The sequence below is a fragment of the Physeter macrocephalus genome, chromosome 16, assembly GCF_002837175.3.
Source record: "Physeter macrocephalus isolate SW-GA chromosome 16, ASM283717v5, whole genome shotgun sequence".
NCBI lineage: Eukaryota > Metazoa > Chordata > Mammalia > Artiodactyla > Physeteridae > Physeter > Physeter macrocephalus.
In genome coordinates, this window is record NC_041229.1 from 99,177,647 (window position 1) to 99,203,843 (window position 26,197).

Sequence of the window (26,197 nt, forward strand, 5' to 3'; positions counted from 1 at the left end):
AACAATCTATTTTATTTTATTTTTGTATATTGGAGTATAGTTTATTAACAATGTTGTGTTAAATTTCAGGCATACAGCAAAGTGATTCAGTTATACATATACATGTATCTGTTCTTTTTCAAATTCTTTTCCCATTTAGGTTATTACAGAATGTTAAGCAGAGTTCCCTGTGCTATACAGGTCATTGTTGGTTATCTATTTTAAATATAGCAGTGTGTATATATCAGTCCCAAAGGTACTGCATTCCTTTTTTTATGAGTAACATTCCATTGTATGGATATACTGCATTTTGTTTATCCATTCATTGTTTGACAGACATCTCCCTTGTTTCCACATTTGTGGATTATACTGTTAGGAACATCCATGCACAAGTATTTGTTCGAATACCTGTTTTCAGCTTTGGGGGTATATACCCAGGAGTGGAATTTTCAAATTCTTTTCCCATTTTTATTACAGAATGTTAAGCAGAGTTCCCTGTGCTATACAGTAGGTCATTGTTGGTTATCTATTTTAAATATAGCAGTGTGTATATATCAGTCCCAAAGGTACTGCATTCCTTTTTTTATGAGTAACATTCCATTGTATGGATATACTGCATTTTGTTTATCCATTCATTGTTTGACAGACATCTCCCTTGTTTCCACATTTGTGGATTATACTGTTAGGAACATCCATGCACAAGTATTTGTTCGAATACCTGTTTTCAGCTTTGGGGGTATATACCCAGGAGTGGAATTGCCAGGTTGTATGGTAATTCTATGTTTATTTTTTTTGAGGAACTGCCAGATATTTTCCACAGTGGCTGCACCATTTTACATTCCCACCAGCAATGTACAAGAGTTCCAATTTCTCCACATTCTCTCCTACACTTGTTATTTCTCATTTTAAAAATTATTATTGTAGCCATCCTAGTGTGTATGAAGTGGTAATCTCATTGTGGTTTTGATTTGCATTTCACTAATGACTTATATTGAGCATCTTTTTGTGTGACTTTTGGCCATTTGTATATCTTCTTCGGAGAAATAACTGTCCAACTCCTTTGCCCATTTTTTAATTGGATGGTTTGTCTTGTTGTTAAATTGAGAGTTTTTTATATTCTGGATATTAGACTCTAGGTATATGACCTGCAAAAATTTTTTTCCATTCTATAGATTTTCTTCATTTCTAAGAGTTACTTAGTGTTAGCTCTTACAATTAGGTCTTTGACCCATTTTGAGTTAATTTTTGTGTATAGTATAAGCTAAGGGTCCAGCTTCATTCTTTGCATGTGGATATCCATTTGTTGAAGAAGCTGTTCTTTCCCCATTAATGGTCTTGGCAACCATGTCGAAAATTATTTGACCATAGACGTATGGGTTTATATCTGGACTCTCAATACAGTTCCATTGGTCTTTATGTCCATCCTTATGCCAGTCCCACACTGTAGTACTGATTGATTACTGTAGCTTTGTAGTAAGTTTTGAGATTGGACAAAGTGAGTCCTCCAATTCACTTTTAAGATTGTTTCGGCTTATCTAGGCGCCTTGCATTTTCATATGAATTTTAGGATCACGTTTTCAACTTCTGCAAAAAAGGAAGCTGAGATTTTGATAGGGATTATATTCAATCTGTAGATCTATTGGGGAAATACTGCCATTTTAGCAATATTTAAGTAGTTTTTTTCTTTTTGATTGAATTGTAAATGGAATCATTTTCTTAACTCCCATTTTGGATTGCTCATTGCTGGTATAGTTAAAGTAATTTTTGTCTGTTCATCTTGTATTCTGCAACTTTGCTAAATTTGTGTATTACCTTTAATAGTTTGTTTTTTGTGGGTTTTTTTTGCAGATTCGTTAGAAATAAGGTCGTTTCATTTGCAAATAGAGGAGTTTTACTTCCTCTCCCTATTTATGTGCCTTTTTTCTCTCTTGCCTAATGTTCTGACTGGAACTTCCAGTACAGTGTTAAATAGAAGTGGAGGGAAAGGGCATCCTTATTTTGTTTCTGATCTTAGGGAAAGAGTTTTCAGTCTTTTGCCAGTGAGTTTATTAGCTCTAGGGGTTTGATAAATGCCTTTTATCAGGTTGAGGAAGTTCTAGTCTATTCCTAGTTTATTGTGCATTCTTATCTTGAAAGTTTGTTGATTTTGTCAAATGCTTTTTCTGCATCAATGGAGATGATCGTGTGGGTTCTTTTTTCCTTCATTCTATTAATGTGGTATATTACATCAGTTGATTTTTGTGTGTTGAACCGCTCTCATAATCCTGGGATGCATCCCACTTGATTGTAGTTTTAATGTGCTGCATAGTCTTAATATGTGCTGGATTTGGTTTGCAGGAATATTGGTCTGTAGTTTTCTTGTGATGTCTTTGTCTGGCTTTGGTATCAGAGTTATGTTGGCCTTACAGAATGAGTTGGGAAGTGGTTCCTCCTGGCCTTTTCTTTCACTGGGAGGTTTCTGATTACTAATTCAGTGTCTTCACTTATAAGTGTGTTCAGATTTTTGGTAATTTGAGCCTCCTCTTTTTTTCCCCTCTGTCTAGCTAAAGGTTTGTCCATTTCGTTGATCTCTTCAAAGAACTAACTTGGTTTCATTTATTTTTCTCTGTTGGTCTACTATTTTCTTAGATATCTCTGCTCTACTCTTTATTTCCTTCGTTTTGCTAGCTTTGGGTTGGTTTGCTCCTTTCTGCCCCCTTTTTCTTTAAGGTGTGAAGTTAGGTTATTGATTAGACATGTGATTTTTTTTTCTATTTTAATGTAGCCATTGATGTCTGTAAATTTCCCTCTGAACACTGCTTTTGCTGCAGCCCATGTTTGATGATATGTTGTTCTTTTGTTTTGTGGTTGTGGTGGTGGTGGTTGGCCCCACCCCATGGCAGGCAGGATCTTAGTTCCCTGAGCGGAGATCAAACCCTTGCCCCCTGCAGTGGAAGCTCGGTGTCAGGAAAGTCCCTCAATCTTTTTAAATTTCTTGAGTGGCTTAATATATGGTCTACTCTGGAGAATCTTCTGTGTGTACTTGGGAAAATGGTGTATTCTGTTGTTTGTGTGTGAAGTATTATATATCTGTTAGGTTTAATTTTTTTTTAATAGTGTTGCTCAGGTCCTCTATTTCCTATTTGAATTTCTGAGTAGTTATTTTATTCATTACTGAAAGTAAGATATTGAAGTTTCCAAATTATTTTAGTAATACCTATTTCTCCCTTCAATTCTGTCATTTTTTGCTTCATATGTTAGGTATGTATAGGTTTATAATTCTTATATCTTCTTGATTGATTGACTCTTTTATTAATATACAGTGTCCTTCTTTGACTCTTATAACGGTTTTTTGACTTGAAGTCTGTTTTGTCTGATACTGATGGAGCCACTTGCTATCAGTTTGTTTCCCCCCAAAAGATGTTGAGTACCTGTGAATGTAACATTGCTTGGAAGTAGGATCGTTGAGTTTCTTTTCTGTGTAGATTTGTGTCTTTTTTTAGATTTGGGGGCGTTTTTGTCCTTTATATCTCCAAGTATTCTTTCTGCTCCATTCTCTGCTCTCCTTCTGGGACTCTGTATGTTGATTTGCTTAATGGTCCCCCACAGGTCTCTTAGTCTCTGTTAATTTTTCTTCATTTTTTTCTTTCTATTCTTCGGACTAGATGCTCTCAGTTGTGACCTATCTTAAAGTTTGCTGATTTGTCTCCTTTCTCAAATCTCCTGTTTAATGAAACCCTCTAATCAGTTTTTCATTTCAGATATTATACTTTTCAGCCCTAGAATTTCTGTTTCGTTCCTTTTTATAATTACTGTCTTTTTGTTGGCACTTATCTATTTGTTGAGACATCATTCTCCTGATTTCCTTTAGTTCTTTGTCAGTGATTTCCTTTAGCTGTTTGAGCATATTTTAAAAAATCATATTCTTTGTCTTGTGTGGTCTCTCTAAAGGCTCTTTTTGGTTAAGCTTGTGCCCAACATGTGATTTGACAGAGATTTCCTTACATGGCTTGTTTAACTTTTTTCTTGCTTCAGTGTTTACTTGGTTGCTGTAAACCTATGACTATATTCCAGAGTTCTTACAAAGTTGATTCTGGCAGGTGTGTGTTGTGTGTGTGTGTTTCTGACAAGGCACATTTTTGCTGATGTCACTCTCTGACAATGCTTTTTTTTTTAAATTATAGTTTTACGGAATGGGTATGTTATTCAATAAAATAGGCTATTATGCTTTATAAGGATAAGCAGTTCTCATCAAATTGCTGTTATTTGTCCAGTGGATAATATCCACAGTATGAGAAGGTGTGGGCATACAGTCCTTTCATCATGAAGTATAAAAGAGCTTTATTGAGTATAGGAAGTTATGGAATAGGTTTAAAGTCCAAATTAGCGTAGCTGGGTTGGGTAAAAGAAATAATTTTCTCTTCATTATTTAATGTTCAGTACTTTATGGAGGGTTTGAATTGCTCCCTTTGAAGATATTTCCTTAAAAGCAGCCATGACCTACATGTAAAAGTCCTTGATTACTAGTCTCAAGAGAGGATTTTAAAATCCAGGTCTGCTTAGATAACTTTGTGATCTTGAACAAGTTGTCTTCATTGGCATTCCAGTTACTTTAAGGGGAAAATTCATTGGATTGTACTTAGACTAGTTAATCTTTAAGATATTTTCAGCTGTAAACTTTTTATTATTATTATTTTGATACTTGAAGTAGCTCAGATAGTAGAAAGGTAAGAAAGGCATTTTAATGGTGAAAGGGAAATCAAAGGAAGCGCATATCTGATTTAATAATTATATCCGTTGTTTTTAAAGTTCCCACTGCTATATTCATATCTGCATTTCAAATGAATGTTATTTCATTACCTTAATATGTTCTCATAAAACTTTCAAACAATGTAGTTAAAGCTGAAATAGCCCCCAGTCACCACCTTGTTCCACAGTGGAGGAAACTATAGTTTTTCAGATCTTTTTTTTTTTTTTTTTTTTTTTTTTGTGGTATGCGGGCCTCCCTCCGCTGCGGCCTCTCCCGCTGCGGAGCACAGGCTCCGGACGCGCAGGCTCAGCGGCCATGGCTCACGGGCCCAGCCGCTCCGCGGCATGTGGGATCCTCCCAGACCAAGGCGCGAACCCGGCTCCCCTGCATCGGCAGGCGGACCCGCAACCACTGCGCCACCAGGGAAGCCCCTTCAGATCATTTTTTAAAGGTTAAGCAAAAAAAATTACCATACTATGTGTGTGTGTGTGTGTGTGTGAAGTTTTATTTTTTCCATTTAACAACATTTTTGCCAGTAATTCCATGTCATTCATTACAGATACCTCCATATATTTTATTCTATCTTGGTGATATACCATGGTTTATTTAATAAACAGTGTCTCCTTAATATGGAGAGTTAGGTTGTTTCCATCTTTTGGCTATTATAAACATGTTATAGTGAACCTCCCTGTGCCAGTTTATTTTCCTAGGGTAGATACTTTGAGGTGGAATTACTGGAAGTATTTTTGGACCTTCCCTGGAAGGTGACCAGTATTTATCTCAATTTCTTGAAATCTGTCCAGAAGTGTTGTTGTGATATATAGATATAAATAGATAGATTTATTTATTTATACCACGGGTATACACACATATATATAATATTTGGACATTTTATGGACGTAGGTTTTATAAGTGTGGTTATAGTTTTGTAGGATAAATTCCTAGTAGTTGAAATTAATATGAAAAGGTATATGTACTTATAATTTTGATAGATGTTGCCAAATTGTCCTTTATAGAAAGGTTTTGCTGGTGTTCACACTGTTATCTCTACTAAGAGTTCCTATTTTCCTACAGCCTTGCCAATACAAACATTTGGATCATTGCCAATATGCTAGGGGAACAATACTACAGCAATATGATTTTCATTGGAGTTTCTCTTGTTATGAGTGGATTGAGCTTTGTTGTCATTGTTTTTGTTTGTTCATATGTCTGAAAACCATATGTTTTTACTGAGTTGCCATTTTTCTGTTGGGCTGTTAGACTTTGCTTATAGAGGAATTTGCCATGCAGAAAACTTTATGTTTATATAGTCAGATGTATCAGTCTTAAGACCTAAAATTCTGTGCTACTCTTAGAAAGGACTTCCATTCTGAGATTATTAAAAGGATCTTCCATGGTCAATATAGGCTCACTTTTAATATACTTAGTAAAATTATTGAATAGAATCAAGGGAAGGCATTCCTACCATGGAATTCCTCTTTATGGAATTCCTCTTCAGTACTTCTTGAAGCATTGTTTATTAAATTGTCTAGACGTATGCTTCTTTCTTATAGTAGATCTGGTCATCTTTTTGGGACCACTCACTCAATTTAGTTTCTTCTGTCTTAGTTCTAAAGGTTAAAATATAGAACAAAAGGTTAGATCTTAGGTATATTTCTCTTAGCATTATTTTTTAGTATATATATAAAATATACTATAAATGTAAAATAACTACTTTGCAACATACAAAGTTTTTTCTTTAGACTGATGACAATAAGGATAAGTTTTATCAAATTTTCCTCTCATCTTGTTGTTTCTATTATATCAGTAAAATTCTGAGGGTTTTTTTTTCTCCCCCCACCCCCGGGAGAAATTTATCATCTTTCCATTGACTATATTTATAATAGTAGATATACAGAGATTGTTATTGGTTAACTATAAACTTTAAAAGAATGGTGTATGTTTTCATTTAGATCCCAAGGAAGAGAAAGAGGAAGAAGGTTCTGCCGTCCCTCAGGAAGTTTCCGTTGCTGCAACTAAGCCTAGCCGGGGCTGGCGTAGCAGTAGCAGGACATCTGCCTCTCGGCATCGTGACACAGAGAACACCCGAAGCTCTAGGTCCAAGACTGGCTCATTGCAACTCATCTGCAAGTCAGAACCAAATACAGATCAGCTTGATTATGGTACAGTGAATATAGAGTATGGTTATTTAATAACCAGTTGCCTGTTGATTTTAAACATAATGTTGAACATTTACCAGAACAGCTTAATTTTCAGGGGTTAGTTTGGTGTTGTAGGAAGGATTCCTTTTTGACATTTTGCAGATAATTCTCCTTTTGTATAATTACCCTAGGCAGTAATTTGGTTTGAGTCTCTTGGCTGCAGAGAGAACATATCTATACCTACATAGGTAAAGTTTTGTTTTGGACTTTTTCTAGATGTTGCAGAAGAGCATCAGTCTCCAGGTGGCATTAGGTAAGAAACTTTTCATATTTTATATTTAAACCCTTGGGGACGTAGAACACAGTCAGTCATATCACATGACTCAGAAGTTGTTTTCTACTTGAAATAATTGTCAATTGTTTTTTAACTCTTAGTGTCACTGAGCCATCATTGCCTTGCCTTTATTTAATGAAGTGGTAGCATGTCTAGGATTTATGTATTTTTTGTTCCAATTATTATTCTTTAGGATAAAGCAGCTAGATTGCAGTCCAACTATACCATAAGAATGAAAATCCTAGATAACTTACTGTAAATCTTCAGCTACCTCTAAATAAATTACTGAATAAAATCAAGTCAGATATAATTTGTACAGCTGGAATTTCTAATCTCTATTTGCTTCTTTTTAGCAGTGATGAGGAGGAAGAGGAGGAAGAAGAGATGTTGATCAGTGAAGAAGAAATACCATTCAAAGATGATCCAAGAGATGAGACCTACAAACCCCACTTAGAAAGGTATGTCTCAGATTTGTCAGTGAAAAATAAGTTAGGAAAGCATTGTTGCATGCTTTTACTTCACCTTGTTGCCAAACTAATGGATATGGACTTAATTTTAAATGAGTAATTAATTATGCACGTTTTGCGAATCTAACATTATCTTATTACTCCCTCATACAGCCCTCTTTTCCATTTATAGAACTTTGTTTTGATCATATTCAAATTATTATGATGTCTGCCTGTTTTATCTTAAGGTATCATGAATTGCCTGAATACTTAGAATTTTTTACTTTTGTTTCTCTTTACAGCTATAGTGAGATTTGATTCTAAGGCATCGTTAGCTTGCGGAGGGGGCGGGTCGTCTCATAGGCTCTAAATATATGTATGATGTACATATGAGGAATAGCTGGCTGGAAACCACATTTCATGGACTGAGGAGCATAATTTTATTTTATTTTAATTTTTAAAATTTTGCATTTATTCATTTTATATATTATGAACATATCTTTTTTAAATTCATTTATTTATCTTTGGTTATGTTGGGTCTTCATTGCTGTGCATGGGCTTTCTCTAGTTGTGGCGAGCAGGGGCTACTCTTCGTTACGTTGCACAGGCTTCTCAGTGCAGTGGCTTCTGTTGCGGAGCATGGGCTGTAGGCATGTGGGCTTCAGTAGTTGCGGCGCGCGGGCTTAGTTGCTCCGCAGCATGTGGGGTCTTCCCGGACCAGAATTGGCAGGCGATTCTTAACCACTGCGCCACCAGGGAAGCCTGAGGAGCATAATTTTATAATAAATCAGTGATAATTCCTGGCTTTACCCTTTTGTCACAGTTGTCCTTGAAAGGGTCCTTTGCTGGATACCAGTATTGAAATGTATTTGTATTTTCAGGGAAACCCCAAAGCCACGGAGAAAATCAGGGAAGGTGAAAGAAGAGAAAGAGAAGAAAGAAATAAAAGTGGAAGTAGAAGTAGAGGTGAAAGAAGAAGAGAATGAAATTAGAGAAGATGAGGAGCCTCCTAGGAAGTGAGTAGGCAATTCCTACTAAAAATGGAAACTTAACAGATTTTCAAGCCACTAGTGGAAAAAGGGTAGGAGTGTGAGGAATGATATTAACATATACATACTGCTGTCTCAAGCAGCTGACAGTTTCATTGGAAAGACTCTGTGCAAAAGCTTCAAAAGTTTAATTCAAAGCAATACTTAAGAGACGTTCAATTGAGTGGGTAGGACGATAATAGCTATAGGGATGCCGAGGAGGTAGAGGTAGCAAGAAAAGTATGGCAAATATGGGTCTTCAGAAGAGGGACACAGAAAGCAAATAATGTAGTAACCTTGATCAGGTGAACACTTTTGGCTAGCAGTTATTTCCTGTTGCAGAAATAGCTTTTTTTTAAAGTGTGTAGGCTTTTGTCTCTATTGCAAGGAGAGTATAGTTTATATTCTTAGGGTTTTTAGATAATAGACTCGTTTATTCTACTTTTTAAATTGATTAAATATAAATGATAGACTTTTCACTGAAACAAGTCTTAAGTAGTAACCATGATGTTTATCCAAATCTTCCATAGAATTGTGTAGTTTATGATAGGTATATATTTTAACTTGTGGTGCAGACTTATTTGTAAGTGAAATTGCTTCAGAGTGAAATCTTTGTTTGGTTTGCCAGATATGTCTTTGGCGTTATGTATTCTGGGTTATCCTTTGTTTCTGCCACCTGCTCTTTGGTCTTGAGTATATGTCCTCAGCTCTCCTTTACTATATAAGCTTCAGTCTGGAATATGTGGACAGTTACTCTGCTCTTTAATTATAGGAGAGGAAGAAGGCGAAAAGATGACAAAAGTCCACGATTACCCAAAAGGAGGTGAGTAGTTTATACTCCTGCTGTGTTGTGCCTTCTTTCTGGTGGTGGGCACTTCACTCACATGTTCAGCCCTCATAATTATCCTGTGGGAATTGCTAGTTAAAAATTTCACAAAAGCAACTTCATTAGTGTCCTTGATGCAGAGTTACTATGTTTTTATTTTCATAGCAGGATCTTAAAGCTTCTAAAAATTTTAACACTTCTTTGCCTTTTGGGGAGTTACTAGTTTGTCTTGTGCTCTTTTTTAAAAACTCTGAACATTTGGCAATTTCTGGTTACTTCTAACATAAATTCTGTGCAAGCTATAAACTTAGAGATTTTAATTCTTCATACTGTAAAATAGCTATTCCCTATAGTGCAGTTTGGCCACTGTGCAGACTGCCTCTTTTCTATTGCTAACTTTTCTCCTACATATTGCAAATAGAAAAAAGCCTCCAATCCAGTATGTCCGTTGTGAGATGGAAGGATGTGGAACTGTTCTTGCTCACCCTCGCTATTTGCAGGTCAGTGAAGTTGTTAAATAAGGCAGCCTTGCAGGTTACGTTGCATTACTAGTTCTTATACTTCATGAGAGTTTACGATTTGTGGACTTGTGTAGGCTTTATCATTAAATGTGTAATGTCAAGGAAAATCTTTTTGTAAACATCAAATTACTTCAGTTGAGTTTTTGTCGTTGTTTTTTAAGTGATTTAGAACCTGAGCTTAAATATTTCCTTGGGATCTTGGAATATTCCAGTGTTTTTCATGGTGTAAATACTCCTGATACAAGAAATGATTGCGTAACAACACACCAAGACATAGTGGAACAGATTTTATTTTATTTATTTATTTATTTATTTATTTTTGCGCTGTACGCGGGCCTCTCATTGTTGTGGCCTCTCCCTTTGCGGAGCACAGGCTCCGGACGCGCAGGCTCAGCGGCCATGGCTCACGGGCCCAGCCGCTCCGCGGCATGTCGGATCTTCCCGGACCGGGGTACAAACCCGTGTCCCCTGCATCGGCAGGCGGATTCTCAACCACTGCGCCACCAGGGAAGCCCCAGATTTTATTTTAATGTGTATTTTTAAAGAATAAAATTAGCAACTAAAACCAGTGACTTTTTGAATCCTGTTTAGAATAAATTCTAAAATTTTTAGTTTTTAGGTTTTTTTTTTTTTTACATGAGCAGGGTTTTTAAAAATAATTTTACATAAATTGCTGTGCATTCTGCATGTTTTAAAAAATTTATTTTTATTGTATTTATTTTTGGCTGCTTTGGGTCTTTGTTGCTGCGTGCGAGTTTTCTCTAGTTGTGGCAAGTGGGGGCTACTCTGTGTTGCGGTGCGCAGGCTTCTCATTGCGGTGGCTTCCCTGTTGCGGAGCACAGGCTCTAGGCGTGCGGGCTTCAGTAGTTGTGGCTCACGGGCTCTAGAGCACAGGCGCAGTAGTTGTGGTGCATGGGCTTAGTTGCTCCGCGGCATGTGGGATCTTCCCGGACCAGAACTCGAGTCCGTGTCCCCTGCATTGGCAGGCGGATTCTTAACCACTGCGCCACCAGTGAAGTCCCAGATTTTTTTTTTTTTTTTTTTTTTCGGTGCTTTGTGCAAGTTTTCTCTAGTTGTGGCAAGTGGGGGCTACTCTGTGTTGCGGTGCGCAGGCTTCTCATTGCGGTGGCTTCCCTGTTGCGGAGCACAGGCTCTAGGCGTGCGGGCTTCAGTAGTTGTGGCTCACGGGCTCTAGAGCACAGGCGCAGTAGTTGTGGTGCATGGGCTTAGTTGCTCCGCGGCATGTGGGATCTTCCCGGACCAGAACTCGAGTCCGTGTCCCCTGCATTGGCAGGCGGATTCTTAACCACTGCGCCACCAGTGAAGTCCCAGATTTTTTTTTTTTTTTTTTTTTTCGGTACGCGGGCCTCTCACTGTTGTGGCCTCTCCCGTTGCGGGGCTCCGGACGCGCAGGCTCAGCGGCCATGGCTCACGGGCCCAGCCGCTCCGCAGCATGTGGGATCTTCCCGGACCGGGGCACGAACCCGTGTCCCCTGCATCGGCAGGCGGACTCTCAACCACTGTGCCACCAGGGAAGCCCCCAGATTTTTTTTAATGAGTAAAGATACAGCTTGTATTTAGGCCTGGCAGAAAACATGAAGGTGAAATACTAATTACTAAAGCTTAAGAAGTGTTTGATCTTTATTTAGCAGCAAGTATAACATAAGACTAAGGCCTTACTTTCTGATTCTGGTTCTACTATAATAATGATAGCTACGCCTGTTTTGTCATGTACTATTTGCTGCACTGAGCACTGTACAATATATGATCTCTGTATTCCCACAACAACACTACAACACAGTTATCATTACCTCCATTTTACACATGAGAACTGGAGCTTACAGTATGGAAGTATTATATTCTAAGATCATGCTGCTAGTGAATGACAGACCCAGAGAATCACCTCTATCTGTTTCTGTAGCCTGTGTTCGTAATCATTTTATTATACTGCTTCCTGTTCATAGACAGAGTATCTGGTTTTCCTTCAGCACTTTTGACTTAGCAGAGGAATGAGCTAAGCTAAGCTTTCTGGAATCCTTAATTTTTATCCCCCTTCACTTTCTTTTACTGTTTTAGCACCACATTAAATATCAGCATTTGCTGAAGAAGAAATACGTATGTCCCCATCCCTCCTGTGGGCGACTCTTCAGGCTCCAGAAGCAACTTCTACGACATGCCAAACATCATACAGGTATTTTTTAAATAAAATGTTTATCAAGTAGCTAAATTCACTGATTCAACATCACCAAGTTTGTTTTACAGCTAAGAAACCAGAGGCTGAGCAACATTAGGTAACTTACCTGTGGTCACACAGCTAGTTTTTAGCAGAACCAGGGTTTTCTAATTCTGCCTCAGGTAAACAGATACTCGTAGTAACTACCTGGACTGAAAATGAGGTGTAAGCGGAGAAAGCTGAGACGGTAAGGAGGCCGGCTCGCAGTTCATGTTACCCACCAAACGGCTCCTGAGACTTCTCCTCCTGTTGGGATCCTAAAGGCTGGCTATTGAATTCACATGTGAGCTCCTGTAGGGGCTATTGACTCAAAAAGAGAAACTGGGTGTCTTTGTAATACATGGTATAGAGTGGATTCAGACATCATTCATTTTTATCCACTTGACAGTCTCAGTGCAGTGTAGCTAATAGGAACAAATTGGGCTGGGTGTTAGTGGTAATTGAGCACATGCCAGACACTTGATTAGTTATTATATGTTATATTCTTAATAATCCTTGGAGGGTAAGACTAGGAATTCCAGTAGCAGAGATTTCATGTCTCTTGCACAAGGTCATATGGTCAGTGTCATATATACCCTTTCCATCATTTACTAAATGTGTGACTTAGGAACGTTACTTAATTTCTCCTCACTTTTCCTCATTTGTAAAATAAAGCTAATAATGTTACCAATAACACTGAGTTATTACAAGGATGAAAGGAGATAACCTATAAAGTGCTGTTTACTGCACAGGGCTGGGCACCTGATAGCACCACGATTTAAACTCAGGTCTTTAATCACTCCAAAGTCTACTGTCTTTGCATTACACTATGTTTCTTCAGAGAGTATGCTGTCTCCAGTGTTTCTTGATAGAAGCTGCCATTTCTCCACTCCTTCTCCCTGCTACACTGTTTTATCCTATAGAAAAGTAATTTCTGACAACCAGTTTAGACTGTTTTAGTTAAATATTACAAGCCTACTATGACAAACAGTGTTTTAGAAATTCAGTCCATTCTAGATATTTATATTTGGTTGATACAGTTTTATGATGTCAGTGATAGAGAGTTTTCCTTTTCCAAATTAGTGTTTACTGGCTCCCTTTGAAAATATAATTTATTTAAGCAAGTGGAATGCCCCACATGGGTTTGTCATGCGACTGTGGAGCTGGAAAAGTGGACAAGACCTGAGAGATACTAAGAAACTGTCCCTGAGTTAGAAGTATGCATTTTTAGACCCTACCACTCATTATGTAGAACATAGACCAGCAAACACTGGCATCACTTTAGCTCCATTTAGAGATGGAGAATCTCAGGCCTTGCCTTAGACCATCTGAATCAGCCTCTGCACCCAATAGGATCCCCAGGTGAGTCCTCAGTACATTCAAGTTTGAGAAGAACTTGACTCTTCTCCCACACTTGGTTTTAGAACTGTTTGGGATGGAATGTAAGGTTAAATTGGATACTGTTTGCCTTTTAACTTATCCTTGTGTTTTTACTGTGACTATTTCTAGTAATCTTTAAGTGAAAGGCATAGAAAATGGGTAGTGGCCATTTATTCAACAAATGTATGTTGAGCGTCTGTTTGTCCACTTTCTCCCCAACCAAATGATAAAGAAGAAATTAAGTCCAGTGTTCCTTTGCCCCATAGAATTTTTGAGAGAAGTTTTAAATTGTTTATCTTGGGTAACTTTTTTAAAAATCTGAAATAGAAGATGTGAGTAGCACTTTATATGTGGGTCACTTTTCTTTAGGGAATGCCCTCTTCTTTTGTTGTTGTCGAACGCCAGGTTATTTGCATGTAAGCATTCAGCTTTCACAATCTGAAAAAAGCTGTTTTAAGAAGAAAAGCTATGTAAAAATGTAGTTGTTTACTTGCTAACCAATTTATCCAAGGTCTGGATTACTGGTAAAATTGAGATTAGGATTCCAGTTCTCGTATTTCTGTCTAGCTGTGTTTTTTATTTTTATTTTTTTAAATAGGTTCATATGCTACTGAATGAATGGACTAAAAAGAGATAAAAATGATTTTATTTACTTTTAAGTTTTGTTTATCCAAAGTGCTTATACATTAAAAACAGTATTGCTTTTCCTCTAAATTCACCTGCCTGATAATCTGCTTACTTGTTGTAAGCTAGGAAAAAATACTTCAGAGGGATTCTAAATGGAACACTAAATAACCACATTATTTTTCTTCTTAGATCAACGAGATTATATCTGTGAATACTGTGCTCGAGCCTTCAAGAGTTCCCACAATCTGGCAGTGCACCGGATGATTCACACTGGCGAGAAACCATTACAGTGAGTACTTACTTACTGGTGAACATCTGGGGTCTAAGTGCATGTACGCCACTTGAGGGTTAGACCCTTTACGAACATTTCAGCTGGCACTGCTATTTTACTTTTACCGAATTAAAGAGTGGGTATTGATTAGGGGAGCTACTTAGTCACGTTTTTCTTTTGTTTTCCTCTTTTTCAAACAAACAGAAAGAGGAAAACAGTTTAGTTTTCTGCCTATTAACTTTTCCTAATCTTTCACAAGAAGTATATATTACTAACTGTTGCTTATAACTGTGACCTCTAAATTCTCACCCTGACCCTAAATGAGAGGTCTCTTTATTTCTCTATTTGATCAGCCATTTCCTTTTTCACTCTCCTTAGATGCGAGATCTGTGGATTTACTTGTCGGCAAAAGGCATCCCTTAATTGGCACATGAAGAAGCATGATGCAGACTCCTTCTACCAGTTTTCTTGCAATATCTGTGGCAAAAAATTTGAGAAGAAGGACAGCGTAGTGGCTCACAAAGCAAAAAGCCACCCTGAGGTGCTGATTGCCGAAGCTCTGGCTGCCAATGCAGGCGCCCTCATCACCAGCACAGATATCTTGGGCACTAATCCAGAGTCCCTGACACAACCTGCAGACGGTCAGGGTCTTCCTCTTCTTCCTGAGCCCTTGGGAAACTCCACCTCTGGAGAGTGCCTCCTGCTAGAAGCTGAAGGGATGTCAAAGTCATACTGTAGTGGGACAGAACGGGTGAGCCTGATGGCTGATGGGAAGATCTTTGTGGGAAGCGGCAGCAGTGGGGGCACTGAAGGGCTGGTCATGAACTCGGATATACTCGGTGCTACCACAGAGGTTCTGATTGAAGATTCAGACTCTACTGGACCTTAGAGCAAGGGAAGACTTTGGGCACTGGGACAGCTAAGACTTTGTATTTAAAAGACAAAAAGGACAAAAAAAAAATTTAAAGCATTTAAAATCTAGTAAAATAACTGAAGGGCCTGCTCTTTCCATTGTGGATCACAGCACACGCGCGCACACACACACACACATATCCCCTCACGCGCGTGCGCACGCGTGCGTGCGCGCGCACACACACACACACACACACACACACACACACACACATACACATCCCCTCTTCTCCCTCTGTTGCCCCCTTTATAAAATTGATGTTGCCTTTACCAGAAAGCTAGACGAAGAAGCAGCAGCAGCTCTTAAAGTAACGGTTATTCTTATACTCAGTTCCAGCCAGGCAGACTTCCTGCTCATCAACAGATCCCCCTTTTCAGCCTGTAACTCTGATGTGCTCTGGATCAGCTTTTAACTCTTAATAATATATTAATATTCTCTAAACCCCTTCTCCTCCTTTACTGCTTCCCTATGGTTCTGGCTTCTATCCCCTGCAGCACATTTATCTTCAAAGTATCATGTAATTCTAATCTCTGGAGGCTGGCAGCTTGACTTGGCACTTTAGGGCCCCTTAGCAGGGTGAGCTGTTAAAACAGCACACATCTCTCACCCACTTTCCCTCCATTCCCCCTGGGTTTAGGAAAGGAAGGATACATGGGGACCACCTCCTGCCTCTTCACCTCACCACCTTCCTCAGTCCCCCCTCCCAACACCTCCATAAGGTTCTCAGTGGTGCTCACTTGCTTTGCATGCAGGCTCCCAACGGGGAGGGAGCTACCGTCTACATGGTCTCTCTGACCATAAGACAGGGTTCTATATCAGTGAGACAGTGAGAAAAGTCCCAGACTAGTGGCAGAAATTTGCACTTTGAACATGTGTGTTTTTGTGTTGTGGAACCTGAGATTCCTTATTTATTAACAAAGTCTGATTTCTTTTTTTTTTTTTTTTTTTTTTTTTTTGTCTTTGTTGCTATATTTTGTGGGGCTGGGAGAGATTAGATAATTCTGACATGCGGTCCATTGCGTAAGAGGTACATGTAGAAGGCAAGCTATAGGGTTGAAGAAGCACAGCCAGCCTCTAAAATCATAGCTCTCTAGTGGCCTTTAAAGAAAGCTGGTCCTCAGCACTAACAAAATCACTACAGTAGCCTAGTGCTTTTCCGGAAACCTCTTTAGGGAAGGATGTTAGGTGTGTGGTAATTAGTGGTCTGAGTTTTTAGAGCATCGAGATTTAGGAATTTTGAGGGGGTGAGGAAGGTTGTTCAGGGTCTGAATTACAGATAAAAGGTTTTCTCTTGTGAATTTGTTGATTTTCTTTTTTGTCCCCATCATTTCTTTATACAGACCTCCCTATTATCCCAGCTCTGGCCCCTTGCTTTGCTTTTGCTTTTACTTTTGCTTTGCTTTGCTTTATCACTAGTTCATTCCAGCTCCCAATTAGTGAAGGACACTGCCATCATTGAAGGAATAGTCTGAGTCATACAGTTGTAAGTAAAAGAAAATCGCTGTTTTGTTTCCCTTTTAATAACACTTCAGAAGAAGAAAGGCTTCAACAAAGTTAATAATCTGTATAATGCTTTGGCTTTCACCTGAAATTGTAGAAATTATCATTTCCCTCGAGGTAGGGATTTTCATGGGGTGGATTACTTACCACTGTCCATGGGAGAGAGAGTTTTGTACAACTTCAAAACTTCCAGAAGACTAAAAACATATTTTGGCTCATTGTTAGAGAATTAGAAGGGCAGTCTATCCTACGTACCTCAGAAACTGGAATTAAAGGCTTGCCCTATTCATTGTTTGTCAGAAATGTGTGATGGCTGTTGGAAAGAATGAAGTTTTGCTGAGAACAAAATAAGGAACAGCTTGTTTTTCACAAACACTAAAACTACAAAGTTTATCAGTTTTCTCTTTTGATTTTTTTTTTTTCCCCAAAAAGAAGGGTAACAAAGCGTCATCTCTGAAAGAGGCTTACTTTACACCCACTAGTGTCAGTGGTTGGGATGCCAGGGAATAGGGAGTGAAACACCTACAGTGAGCAGTCTTCAATGTACTGTTGTTTCTTTTCGGTGTTGCAGATTTGCCATCCCCTTCAGTGTGAGGGTAGAAAATGGAATAAGGTTAGAAGGGATATAGAGTATGCTTTCCTGCCCACAGTAAGGATTTGGAGTTGACTTTGGTATGTTGAGTAAATTTGAAAATATTATAAGATTGACTGGATGGGTCTACAACAAAGTTGTTCCACTCCCGTATTAAGTCCATCTTGTACTGTTTCACTAGCTAGCATCCATACCCCACCTTACTTTTTGTCTTCGTCACATTTATCTTATCCTTTGTCTCCATAAATTACATTTGCAGTTGTTAGTCATCAGATGTTTTAGCCACCTACACAAAAGCAAACTGCATTTAAAAAAAGAAATTTATGAGATAGAGGGAAAATATATTCTTCCCTGTATCACACTCCTCCCCACCAAAAGCAGCTAGTTAGTTCTCATAATTAGAAACTTTCTCCTTTCTCCCTTTTTTACTCATCTTCATTTGCCTGTAATTTGCTTCAATAAATTATTATAGCAGTTTGCGATAAATTTTAAAATATCTTTCATGGACTTAAGATTTTTTCCTTTTGAGAAAAGGGGTGCTAGCAAAGTAAAGAGTTGGTTAAAGTAAACTATCTTATACTGGATTCTTTTCCCTTTTGCTTTCTGCTCCTCATACGTTTACTTCATTGTCCTTCTAAGGAACTCAATCTTAAAATTCTACATTTCCTACTCTTAACCAAATTCTGCTACCTTTTTAGTAACCCTTCCCACAGCATATTCTCCATCTTGAATTAGCAATTCTAAATTCTGAAAATGTACTTGATACAAATATTATTTCTACAAGATACAGAAATACATCTTGTCGAAATACATCTTTCCCCTTGTTTGTGGTTGCCCAGGGTTATTTTGCAAAATTGAGACTTAATATGCTTCAGAGAATTTATATAAACACTGGCCAAGATTACTGGGAGTAAAAAATAGATACATTGAGGTATGGAAAAGCATTCACATAGAGCACTTGAACTTCCTTAGAACCTGTTTGGAGACAAAAATATAAAGAGTGTACTAAACCTAACTAAGGTTATTACAGTCTGGCTGTTCGAAGCACCATTTTTCCCTCCTGTCTTTTTCCCACTTTGCAGTGTACTCAAGAAAATTGAAAAATTGTATTGAATCAATTTAAAATATTTTATTTCCTAGAAGCCTTTTTTGCCTGTTGTAATATGCAGGACCCTTCTCCTTTGGTGGGAGAGACAGGTAGTTACCTGAATCTAGGTTGAAAAGGTTATGTAAAAAGAAATTATAATAAAAGGGATACTCTGCTTTTCAAATCCTTGTTTTCTCTTAATCTAGGTAAGGCATATCCAAAATAAATATGTAAAGAAGAAAAATAAAAGTTGTCTTCATGGAAGCAACTGGTCTTCCTTGGTTGTACTGAGTTGCAGTTATCCTGGGGTGAAATAATTGATGCTGCCAAATAAGAAAAACAAGTGCCCTCAGAGCAGGTTTTAAGTGGCAGATACTGTTGTTAGCTTTTGTTGAGAATCAGGTAGTTAACTTTTGACTTAGTTCAGTTCTGATTTCTAATGCTGAGATGCCATATGATTCTGTGATCATTTGACAAAGTTGGAAATCCTTTCCATGTTTCAACCTTAGGAAAGGTGGATTCTTAATCTAGTAAAGAGAAGGTTAAGGAAGCTGTGGGGTTAATTTTGCTCTGATAATGACAAAACCCTGATAGCATTTAATATCAGTGCTTCTTCACAAAACTCAATGTCCATACAAATACAAAGTTAAAAAAAAAAAAAAGAATCCTCCTACCTTCTTAAAAAGCCTACTGTGACAGCCACCCTGGCCTCATTTTTTTCTCTCCTACGTCCTTCGATTATTGTTTATGTATGGAAATTTCCCCCCTAGAAGGCATGTGTTTCAATTTAGAGGTAATGTCCATGATACAAAATAGTGAAAACTGATTCATTTGGAGATGAAACTTGTAACTCTTACCCAATTGGCATCATCCTGTAACCTACAGAGGTAAATGCAGTAGAACAACAGCTCTCCAAGTGCTTTTAAACTGCCTTCATTTCACAGTCCAGCTCACTCTCTTATTTTGTTAAGAAGCAATGTGGTACGACTGGGATAAGGAAGGAAAAGAAAAGCATGTTGTCACTTGAGTGAGACTGCCTCAGAAATGTTACCAAGTCAGGGTTGGGTGTTTTCCTGTCCTTTGGAAGAGAACAGGCCTAAACAGTACCTTCCTCATCCTATAGCTACAAGGGAGGCACCATGATTGAGATTACAGATGCTTCCTTAGCTGATTTTTATCAAGTGTAAATTTAAATACTCAGCAGAAGGATGGGAGTGAAAAAATGCTGTATTTTTACAGGATCTATTTCATGTAAACTGTGTCTTGGAACAAAATATGAACTACCTAAAGAAAGATATTGGAAACTCAGTGGGAGGAACAGTTCTAGAATCAAAGACCTACATTTAAATTTTGAACCTAGTTATTGGATTTTGTGCACATTATTTAATTTCTTTAAGCCTCCATTTCTTATGTAAAATGAGGAAACTATCTTGTAGAATTATTCTAAAGATCAAATAAAGGCTTTAAAGCCGTTAGCAGTGCCTGGCCTAGGGTAGATGCTTAATGAATGGCAGCTATATTAATACTAATAACTTAATATTACTGAATAACTGACAAGGCCAAGAAAGAAAAGGACATGGGGAGCACAGGGAGGGTGATAATAAAATGAACTGATGATAAGTGTATATAAATAGATTCCATCAGGCAGGGGTGGCGTGAGGATCAGTGTGATAATGACCTTGTCGCCAAGTGCAAAAGCAGAACAATGACATGAGAACAAGTCCACTAGGCCCTGAGTGGAGGAGAGAGTTGGAGGCAGACGCCGCAGGACAGAAAGCTGAGTGAAAAGCGGCCTTTGATTCCACAGGCGCAGAAATCCACAGCCAGGAATTTGCTGCCACCTCTGAGTCAGGCAGGGGTGGGTGGGTGCCGAATTCCATTAGTAGGGAAATGCCCAGTGGATTTAGCCCCAGAGTCACATTTCTTATTTGGACCAGTATAGACAGAAACAAACCCAGCTCACTTGTTTCCCGGGACAGTTGAGTTAGGTGATGGCTTTCACAGAGCATTCACCGCTGACCCCTCACCGCCGGGACCTCTGTAGCCGCTCTGTCTGGCTAGCAAGGAAGATCCGTTCAGACCTGACTGCTCTTATGGAATCTTATGTAAGTTGCCTATTTTGCTGCCGTCTATTTTCACTTCATCTCTTCTGATCCAGCCCTTTACCATCATGTTCCAGCCCCATTATCAGTTACAAAAGCCCTAATCATATAGTCATTTATATATTGGGCACCTGTCATTTGACATGGCCCCTTCCCTTAAGGAAAGTCATATGACCCTACTTTCTTTCTCTAGGCTATTCAGGAGACATGTTCCTTGAATAAGAAAATATACATGGGGTTCTGTGTAGAATTGGCTTTATGTCCTGGAGGCTGTTCCTAATTTGATTTCCTGTCTGAATTCTGCCGGAATAGATTAACCATGAGGCCTCTAAGCTTGGGTTCTTCCTATACATTGTTCTGATTTTTTGAGCTTATAAACGAAAGATGGAGTTAGGTTTATAGGATTGGGAGAAGAACAGTATAAACCAACCAGTTTCTCCTATTACATTATTAGCCACCCTATACAATCAAAAGTGTTCCTGTGTCTAAATAGACAGGTCACCTACACTATCAAAAAAGTCTCCTAGAAGAATCACTGGGGACCTGGGGAAGTGTCCAATTCTTAGGGAGCTAACCATGGATCTCAGGTTTTCTGATGGAGGAAGATCCCCCTCGGTCTTCATCTAAGGCCTGCTGTGGAAACACTCCAGGCCCCCGTGGATAGTTCTGAATTTAGGTTCTCTGAGAATTGGTTTATCTTCATAAAACTCCAGCAGTCAGAAATCAGATTCTTTGAAATACGAATTTTTTAAAAAATAATTGCCATTGACTCCTCTAAGAAAGGATTGTCCTCACCATTGACAGTGAGCAATGGAGAGGGCTGTTAGAAAAATTCTACGATGCCTATATTTTATAGCTTAGGTGTGGCCAGTGTCTTCAGGTATGTTTAAAATACTTAAACTCCAGTATGATTATAATACTCCAGTTGCCAGGAGGGAGTGTCAAGTGGGAAGGAAAAATTATTCTAGACCAGTCAGTGGGTGGTTTTCAACCTTTGGAGCCCAGTGAAAGCTGCACATTCTCCCAAGAAAAATGAACAGGTAGTCAAAGCAGTGTGTATAATTTCTGGGAGAATAGGTTCTTCCTAAAGTCAGTCAGGGTTCCCAAATGAAGAGTTCCTCATCTAGACTCTATTTTCTTTACAATATGGATCCTTGACCAGGGAAGTGAATAAGATTTTATGTGAGACTTAGAAATTTAGTGAGAATGGTGGAGTGATTACAGATGTGTTTTTCTGTATCCTTGACCAGGTGAAGCACCAAGGTCTGAACGAGAACATAAACCTGGCGTCTGTGCATGGTGTGCCAGTGGCAAGCACTGATCGGTGGACTGAGCTTAGTGAGGCAGAGCGACTCCAAGAGAACCTCCAAGCTTATCGTACCTTCCAAGTGATGTTGGCCAGACTGTTAGAAGACCAACGGGTGCACTTTACTCCAGCTGAAGATGACTTCCATCAAGCAATACATACCATTCTCCTCCAAGTCGCTGCCTTTGCTTACCAGCTGGAAGAATTAATGGTGCTCCTGGAACACAAGATCCCTTCCAGTGAGGCTGATGGGATGCCCCTTATTGTTGGAGATGGTGGTCTCTTTGAGAAGAAGCTGTGGGGCCTAAAGGTGCTGCAAGAGCTTTCACAGTGGACAATGAGGTCCGTCCATGACCTTCGAGTCATTTCATCTTGTCAAACTGGGATCCCAGGACATGGGAGCCATTATACTGCTAAGGACAAGAAAATGTAGCAGTTACCCCTCTCTCTCTCTCTTACTTGCTTTCTCCTCTAATGGAATATATATAGTTTTCTGAGGCCTCACTTTCCCATTCTTATTTTTGAAAACCTTTCAAACCACAGGCATTTTCATCAGCTAGGGTTGGAGACATGGACAAATGGGCATACAGGTTTAGTCTGGGGGGGAGGGTTGTGTGAGTGTGTGTGTGTGTGTGTGTGTGTGTGTGTGTGTGTGTGTGTTGGGGCCATAATGGAGTGGGGGCAGGGACAACATCCTTCCACCTCAGTGCTGTGATCTTTCCTACCCACTAAATAACCTTTACAGGCATTTAACAGCCTCGCATATACTTTTAACTTTAGTCCTGGATGACTCTTCTGAGAAGACTGAAATAGTGAATTAAAAATCATGGACTCTAGTCAATTCAAACTCTTGGATAATAAAAACAGTAACTAACATTTATTGAGTATCTATTATATTGAAGCAATATGCCAGGAGTTTTATGTATATCATACTTTTCACAACCCTGCTGAGGGAGGTGGTGTTATTTCTATTTGGCAGATGAGAAATCAGGCTCACAGAAATTTATAACTCCTTCAAGGTTACCCATCTAGCAAATGGCACCCTGAGTCTGAACCCAGATCTTTCCCATTCCAAAGCCTAGTGCCCTTCACTTTAAAGGCCTGATTATGAACCTCTCTCACTGCACCTCTTTGCTGCAGAGGGTTGGAAAATGTATCCATGTAATCTGTCCCCAGCACTGAAAAAGCAACCCCCAACTATGTCCTGATAGTGTTAAAGGCAGTATTTGTTGCCCATATTTGGCGAAGAAGAGAGCAGTGGAGATCTTAAGATTAGTCCACCAGGCTTTTGAACTTTGGAAGCTGGGAGTGTGCAGTCATACAGCTTGCTTTCAAGTATCCACTAATGTTCTTGAGTTTGGGGTTGGGGACAGCTTATACTAGGTTACCTCACATTTATTGTAATCAGCAATGCAGTGATACAGGCACCGTAACCCGGGCATTCATGGACAATGGGTAGAATACTGCTCAGGTTAAAAAGTCACAGAACTCCTGCACCAGACAGACAGTCTCTGGACTTGGTCATGAGCAGAGGATGAGGCCCACTCTGTTCCCAGTGGGAATGCCAGTGATTCAGAAACAATATAGAGCAAAGCCTCCATACTTCAGAGCAAAGGGCACAGTTCTGCATTTAATGTTCTTGAGAGAAACGGTATGAAAAGCACCAACTAGTAAATGTGGGCATTAATGTAAAAGGTCATTTACAGTCAGGCCTATGAACTCGTGGTGCAAATGGGAATCCAGAAGTTCTCAGGTGTATCATTTATTTCACACTACCCATTAATTCAAACTCAAGATTTTGGGTTGGGGGCCCAAATCAATTTGGTTCACTTATTTGAGGCTTCTATATCGTTAAAAGGACCGTGAGTCAGAGGGGGCTAGCTGCCATAGCTTGTGTCCTTTCCTACATGGGTTTACGTCCAAAACTCCATGAAGTTAATATTCTGAGAGGGCTCTGGGTGAGGCACGGTCACAATACAGGGGAGGTCCGGCCCTGCTCCCCAGGATGCATCTGTGGAAACGGTTGTAGGCATACAGGAGATCAATACTATTGATAGACCTGACTCATAAGATGGGTTTAAGCGGTATGGAGTTGAAGGAGATCAGTGAGGGCCAGAAATCGCTTCCTGGAGGAGGGAGGAGTCCAGTTGTGTCTCAGAGGTTGGCTGAGTACCAAACAAAGAGAAAAGTCATGAGGGGAGAAATAGAGAAGAGTTACCCGCTTAGAAGAAAATGAGGCAATAATAAACATTTGGGTCCACTATCACTAGAAGTTTATCGTTTTGTTTGTAATTTTGGTAGTGGTATAAAATTTTGCAGTGAATGCATAGAGGCTTATTCCATTCGAGCTTTTCCTTGTTTAAATTTTTCTTGTGCTTCAGAGCATTATTTTGATTGGTAAAATACTTGCTTATTAACGTGAAGCGCTTAGATTTATCTGTATAGTACTTTAGGCTTTTTTATTTAATGAAGAAAGGTGTGACTCAAAATTCTTTTTTATTAATAAATTTATTATATTTATTTTATTTTTGGCTGTGTTGTGTCTTCGTTGCGGTGCGCAGGCTTCTCACGGCGGTGGCTTCTCTTGTTGCGGAGCACGGGCTCTAGGTGCGCAAGGATTCGGTGGTTGTGGCGCACGGGCTTAGTTGCTCTGCGGCGTTTGGGATCTTAGCCATAGTAACAAAGACATAAACGTGTGGCTCGGAGTTTGTAGACTTTGCATCATGCTCATCTAAAATGGATGAAACAAACTGAATAAGGGGCTGATAATAGGCCATACACATATAACTCTATATATTCGTAAGGTCTTAAAAGGCATAAATTTAGTTCCCAGCCCCTAACTCTTATTTCATAAAGGGGATTCCTTCTATCCCACTCCCTCCAGAAAAGTCCTCTCTATGGGGAGAGATTCAGTTCTTCTGAATCTGTCAAGGAATTGTATGTATGAGAGTTGATAAATACTTCCTGCATTGATTTACGAGGATAATTTGGAAAAGACTTGCAAATTAGCACAAACTGGAAGTCCAAGCGTGGAATAAAATTGACTTTAAGACAATCAGGTTTTGAGGGAAGTGAGAATTTTAACAAAAATGAAAAGCGTCAGGTCATAGTCCTGGAATTGCTGTTATTTCAGGCTGCTGTGGATTAAAGCCCGATGGATGACTCACTGTTGTGAACGCTGGTCAGAGAGGGAGAGGACAAGTAAATATTTGTGGGAGACATATCTGACAAGTTGTTTAGAATGACTTCTGTTTGTGAATCCTCAACTCCTCATGAAGTAGCTGAGCAACTTCTCCTATTGAGTAAAATAGAAATGCAGGACGCAGAGGGGCCTCCAGCAGAATGAGAAAGGGATTGGTGAAGAGGAAAAGGAAAAAAAAAAAAAAAAAAAAAAAAGTTTTTGGCTATCACTTGAATTGACTTATCTGTGTGTGAGTGTGTGTGTGTTACCAAAAATGTTTAGGCCAGGGCATTTAAAAAGGGTGGTTTGTCCTCCTGCCTCATCCTACCTCAGCTTCAAGCATCAGACCCAAGAATGAACCTTCTGAATGTTGGTACATTTAAAAAGTGAAAATGATAAAAATTTCATTGTTTCATTCAAAAGCTTCTATAGAGCTCTAAGGTCTACAGATAAAGATGGAGTAAAAATATAATTTGATCTTTTGATGAAATATGTGTGGGGTGTGAGAAAAGAAAATCCGTGTGCATGTGATTCTTTATATATTACATTACTTTGATCTGCCTGTTTTTGGCAGATAGATGCACGAATGAAAGAATAAAGGATTCAGTAATGGCTAACAATAAAGATTTTGCCTCAGCAAGACCACGAGTTGCTTCTTTTATTTCTGTATCTGGATGAATAAGGGGAATTTCAAGTGATTTCAACACTGGATGAAATGTAATCCTCTCAGCCAGGGCCAGGCTCACTCAGGCGTGCTAGGTAAATCTCCGTGATGCCAGGCCACCGGCATCAACCCAGGGCCAGTCAGCCTCAAAAAGGTAGAGTCCCCCTACATTTATCAGCTAGCCTGTAGATGAGGGAGATTTCCTTTTATATGGTTTAATTTCAAGTATTTGAACCCTAATCAAGCCTTTGAAACAGAAGGATCCTTACTAGCCTGTTTCTAGTCAGTTTGAAGGCAGAAACTAAGTTGAGGAAAATACACAGGAGAAAATACAAAGCATGGCTAAGAGTATTTTTAT

At 39.0% G+C, this 26,197-nt stretch overlaps 2 protein-coding genes across 3 annotated transcripts in view; both read left to right on the forward strand.

Moving 5' to 3' along the window:
- Positions 1 to 19,321, forward strand: part of ZFP91 (ZFP91 zinc finger protein, atypical E3 ubiquitin ligase) — a 32,421-nt gene extending 13,100 nt beyond the window's left edge. The window contains exons 3-11 of one of the 2 annotated variants that reach the window (XM_024133113.3): positions 6,661 to 6,870; positions 7,126 to 7,162; positions 7,537 to 7,641; positions 8,511 to 8,645; positions 9,430 to 9,480; positions 9,905 to 9,983; positions 12,081 to 12,195; positions 14,413 to 14,512; positions 14,873 to 19,321. In XM_024133113.3, the coding sequence (XP_023988881.1) occupies positions 6,661 to 6,870; positions 7,126 to 7,162; positions 7,537 to 7,641; positions 8,511 to 8,645; positions 9,430 to 9,480; positions 9,905 to 9,983; positions 12,081 to 12,195; positions 14,413 to 14,512; positions 14,873 to 15,383 (1,343 nt within the window). In that variant the 3' untranslated portion in view covers positions 15,384 to 19,321. The remainder of the gene's footprint in view (positions 1 to 6,660; positions 6,871 to 7,125; positions 7,163 to 7,536; positions 7,642 to 8,510; positions 8,646 to 9,429; positions 9,481 to 9,904; positions 9,984 to 12,080; positions 12,196 to 14,412; positions 14,513 to 14,872) is intronic. The other variant, XM_024133114.3, reaches the window with a different exon arrangement.
- Positions 19,322 to 19,472: 151 nt separating this feature from the next.
- CNTF (ciliary neurotrophic factor) lies at positions 19,473 to 24,503 on the forward strand. The gene is made up of 2 exons (XM_007115637.4): positions 19,473 to 20,691; positions 21,939 to 24,503. The coding sequence occupies exons 1-2, from the start codon at positions 20,578 to 20,580 to the stop codon at positions 22,425 to 22,427; spliced, it is 603 nt and encodes a 200-aa protein (XP_007115699.1). The 5' UTR covers positions 19,473 to 20,577; the 3' UTR covers positions 22,428 to 24,503.
- The last annotated feature ends 1,694 nt before the right edge of the window (positions 24,504 to 26,197 follow it).

What these genes read in the sequence shown, in the direction of transcription:
- CNTF (XM_007115637.4), top strand. Translation starts at nt 20,578, where the DNA reads ATGGCTTTCACAGAGCATTCACCGCTGACCCCTCACCGCCGGGACCTC. An exon ending in CTGCTCTTATGGAATCTTAT is followed by an intron (nt 20,692 to 21,938) that starts GTAAGTTGCCTA and finishes ATCCTTGACCAG; the next exon opens with GTGAAGCACCAAGGTCTGAA.